The sequence below is a fragment of the Prunus mume genome, linkage group LG2 (assembly GCF_029339155.1).
Source record: "Prunus mume cultivar Tortuosa linkage group LG2, ASM2933915v1, whole genome shotgun sequence".
NCBI lineage: Eukaryota > Viridiplantae > Streptophyta > Magnoliopsida > Rosales > Rosaceae > Prunus > Prunus mume.
Window position 1 is genome coordinate 38,086,033 of NC_142699.1, and position 4,250 is coordinate 38,090,282.

General features: G+C 36.6%; 1 protein-coding gene across 1 annotated transcript; it reads left to right on the forward strand.

Annotated features, from left to right (window-relative positions):
- The first annotated feature begins 667 nt into the window (after positions 1–667).
- LOC148920247 (tubulin-folding cofactor B-like) lies at positions 668–3,920 on the forward strand. Its single transcript, XM_089046174.1, has 7 exons — positions 668–991; positions 1,132–1,250; positions 1,350–1,411; positions 1,596–1,637; positions 2,189–2,322; positions 2,646–2,715; positions 3,628–3,920. Exons 1-7 carry the CDS (start codon positions 735–737, stop codon positions 3,673–3,675), a joined length of 732 nt encoding a protein of 243 aa, XP_088902300.1. The 5' UTR covers positions 668–734; the 3' UTR covers positions 3,676–3,920.
- The last annotated feature ends 330 nt before the right edge of the window (positions 3,921–4,250 follow it).

A 4,250-nucleotide genomic window follows, 5' to 3' on the forward strand; every position in this document is an offset into this window, starting at 1 on the left:
AACCCCGTTGTATTGTTTGAGCACTAATGTTATCTACAAATAAAACAACATAGTTTAGTACATTTTATTATAAGAAGAAGCATAAATAACATTAGCATAAATAAACTAATTACTTACAAGTTGTCATATGTTTCATTTCCTTGTAGAATTCAATCTCATCATCCGTGCGGCTATACTTTGCGGTTTGCGGTAACATTAAGTTTTGAAAATCAAATACCACAACCGCAACCGCAAATGCGGTTCGGTTTACCGCGATTACGGTTTCATTGCGGTAAATTGTCGGTTGGTTTTGCGGTTTTCGATTTAAAATGCCACCCCTATTATTTATGAACCCGTTACGACTCGAAACTTCGCACGATAAAAGATGACCCGAACCCGACACGACATGTTTATTAAATGGTTTGAGTTGGTTGAGCATTCTTGACACGTTTATTATTCTTGACATATTTATTATTACGACACGACACGATTCATAGCCAGCTCAGGTGTGTGTATAGATATACTAGGGTTAAGTATTAAGTTGGATGACTTTTTTGTCTTTTTACACAATAATAAAATATACAGCAATGATTTAAGTATTGAGTGAAATAAGAGAAGTATAGGGGGTAAATAAAAAATCTCGGTTTTTATCCCTAAATAATCTTTAAAATCCCAATTGAACATTTCCGTCAAATTCTCCTATTAATCCAGTTTTACAGTGAACCTAGCTGCTCACAGCTTTCGCACTCACGAAAATGGCGACTCGGTTACAGAAGATCGAAGGAGATGAGTCTGTACTGTTGCGCGTAACTCATTCGAACCTCAAGACCTTCTCCGCCGATATCCGCTTCTCCCTCCAGAGCTCTGTGGAGTCCGTCAAGGACAAGCTATGGCGTAAATGCGGCACTTCTGTAGATTCCATGTCGCTCCACCTCTACGACGACTCCAACACCCAAGTCTCCATTTTGGACGACAACTCCAAGCCCCTAGGCTTCTATTCCCCTCACGACGGGTCAGTACACACAAACACAAACACACAAACACACTCTCTCTCTCTCTCTCTCTCTCTCTCTCTCTCTCTTGTGTTATTTGTGAGTTTTGATTTGGTTGAATTTGTGATTTTTGTTGATGATTTGTGTTTGAAATCGAAAGCTACCGGCTACATGTTATAGATCTGGACCCTTCATCAGTGACCTCTGGTGGCTGGCTTGAGGACACATCGTTGGTGGAGAAGTACACTATTTCTCAAGAAGCTTATGAGAAACGAGATGGTAAGTTACGCAATATATTGTTGTGTGTATAGTTCTTGTAAAGTGTATTTAGTTCAATATGTTTTGTCTTTGAAATCACATTTTTGTGGTTTGTTTCAGGGACTTTTAGAAAATTCAAGGACAAATTGGCATCTCATAACCCATCAACTGTTGAGAATAAAGTAAGCATCACCTATGTTATTTATTCCTTTAAGATGCATTTTGACTGTCAAATCAAATGACACGCCATTGCTTCTACCGGTCCATGCTGATCATGAATTAAATTGAGAAACTTTTGTTGTTAGCTTTGCATGTGGAAGTGACTTGAGATGTTCATAAGTTTGTAGACTGAAATTTTGTTTGCAGATACCAGAGAACTATATGGAAGATCTCCATGTGAATATCAAGGTGTGCTTCCTCTTTCCTTTTTCCTATCTTCTTTTGTTTAAGTATTAGTGGTTCTTGGGTCACAAGCATAAACCACAAGGCTCAGTCTGTTATGTTAAACAGTTTTACAGTGGTTTATGTGTACTACTGACTTAGTTAGCATTGTGGCACATACACAGACTACAAGAATGACATAATTATTTGTCTAATCTTTTTATGATCTGAAGGTTTTAAAGTTTGTAGCATTTAAATTTCCACGAAATAATATAGGGTGTTGTGTCATTAAGTGGTGATTGTTCCTTACCTTGTTGGTTTCAAGCATTTAGTTGGATTACTTTCCATTCCAGTTGCAGTTGGCATTTTCTTCAGCATTCATGATGGCACTTGAACTGTAATTTTATATGAATATATGTTGATATCGTTTTTCTTTACTTCCTTGTGTTTTGTGTAGGAGTTGAGAGCATTCTTGGTTTTCCAAATCTTCCTCATATTTGTTAACTAGCATTTTCTTTTCTTGTTTATTGTGAAACAATATTCATGATTGGCTCAGTTCTCCTACTTATATGCTGAAGGTAGGAGATAGATGTGAAGTTCAACCAGGGGATAAAAGAGGTGTTGTTAAATATGTTGGTCGGGCAGAATCTCTGGCTCCTGGTTTCTGGATTGGAGTTCAATATGATGAACCATTGGGAAAGCATGATGGCATGTAAGTGAGCTCCTGACTCATATGATGTTTTTTTGGTATGTCGTGTGCCAATAATAAATTCTTGGTTTTTTTGTTTCTAAGATTGATGAATATTGAATATCCTTCCCTCTGAAATTCTGCATATACAACCTTATATTTCTTGAAATTGGTGTCCATTACAGTGTTGGTGATCTTTGGTATGTTACTAAATCCTATGGAACCAAAATTCTTTCATGTTGTGATTTTGCTATACCATGAGTAGACATTTTGAATTGCCTATTTTAATTTTGCATTCCTGTTTTCTGCATATTATTTGGTTGAGATTCCTCTTCTTCATATTATAGGGTGAAAGGAACACGATATTTCAATTGCCCCCCACTTCATGGTGGAATGGTACGGCCAGACAAAGTAAAGGTTTGTATGCATTTGTATGCTGGAAATACTTCAAAATGTTTTTTTTTTCTTTCTGATTTTCCTATAAAGATGTGGAGTATATTATTGTTTGGTTCCATTGGCTGTTTGACAAGGAACATGAATGTGTTTTTTAAACTTTAGGCAAAAAGTCATGTTTGATCCCTGTAGTTTGCCACTTTAACCACTTTAGTCCCTGTGGTTTCAATTTGATCAATTTTGTCCATGTACTTTCAATTTCGAGCAATTTAAGGACAAAAGTGAGTTTCTGTCAAATGTATGTAACTTCTGTTAGTTTTTTGTCACGTGCCCCCCACGTGGAGGGGCAATTTTGTCCAATTGTGGTATTTCAACCAACAAAACAATAGTTTGTGGCTCACCTTTGAGCCCTGGATAGGCTGAACTGAAAGTTAGCTTATATCCTTGGTAGTTTTGTTTAGAGGGACTCGTAACTTTCATAGTACAGGGACCTGTTGCAAAAGTATGATAAATGAAATCTGTCAATGATTTAAGGTAAAATTCGTTGCATGAACCTCTCTCATATTTGACAATTTAACCTAGGTGTGATTGTATTTCAATAACATTTTTATGACTTATAAGTTATACCGTTATACATAAGAAGAAGAACCCCAGGTTAAAGCGCAGAGTCAGCTTAGGAATTATTCCTCAATGATGACATGGTAAATTGCAAATTGTGGAGTCAGCATTGGCCGTTAAATGCAATTGGATTCCTCTGTATCTTACAAATTGTGATGTACCATTCTGGTGCAAATTCCGTTTCCATCTGAAGCGTTTTATGTTAAATGAAATTGTTTGTGATGACCTAATTGAAAGCGTTTGTTTATGGAGTGGCCATTGTGTATTTCCTGCATGACTTCTTCATGGAGTTGACTAATGTGACTAATTAAATTTCAGGTTGGTGACTATCCTGAACGAGATCCATTCGAGGAGGATGAAATTTAAGCAGGTCTTAGAGAGAGTACGTATGTACTTCATGATTCTACGTAACCTTTTTGGGGAAATCACCCTGAAGTTTCCTTAATTTGTTCAAATTGTAATATTATTGGGAGGGAGTTAAAGAGGAACTGTGTTTGACTATGCTAGCCTTGGTCATATGCTTAGCAGCTAGTTGAGAGGAAACCATGGGAAAAAAGAGAGTGAAGAAACAATGATGATGTTGAGATCCTTCTTATTGGGTTTTGTTCTTATTTTGTTTGTGTCTAGTTATTCCCTTCTACAAGAGAAAGAAGTTAAAGAATCAAGGTGCAGTAATTGAGGTCTTCCTGAAGAAGTGAAATTTGTAACAAAAAAAGTGGAGTAAATTGGACAAGAAACCATTCTATAGGAAATCTATAAAGTGATGGGTAACAAAAGAACTGTACATTATCGAGTCATATATTCGTGTTTGTTCAGTTTGTCACAAATAAATGACTTGCAAGTCACATGACAACTGCTCAATCAATCTAATGTCAACATGTAGTTCTCTAGTTCAACGTATGTGAATGCATTCGAAAAATCATGTGCGCATGGAAGTGGAC

What these genes read in the sequence shown, in the direction of transcription:
- LOC148920247 (XM_089046174.1), top strand. Translation starts at nt 735, where the DNA reads ATGGCGACTCGGTTACAGAAGATCGAAGGAGATGAGTCTGTACTGTTG. An exon ending in TTCTATTCCCCTCACGACGG is followed by an intron (nt 992 to 1,131) that starts GTCAGTACACAC and finishes TGAAATCGAAAG; the next exon opens with CTACCGGCTACATGTTATAG. An exon ending in TTGGGAAAGCATGATGGCAT is followed by an intron (nt 2,323 to 2,645) that starts GTAAGTGAGCTC and finishes TTCATATTATAG; the next exon opens with GGTGAAAGGAACACGATATT.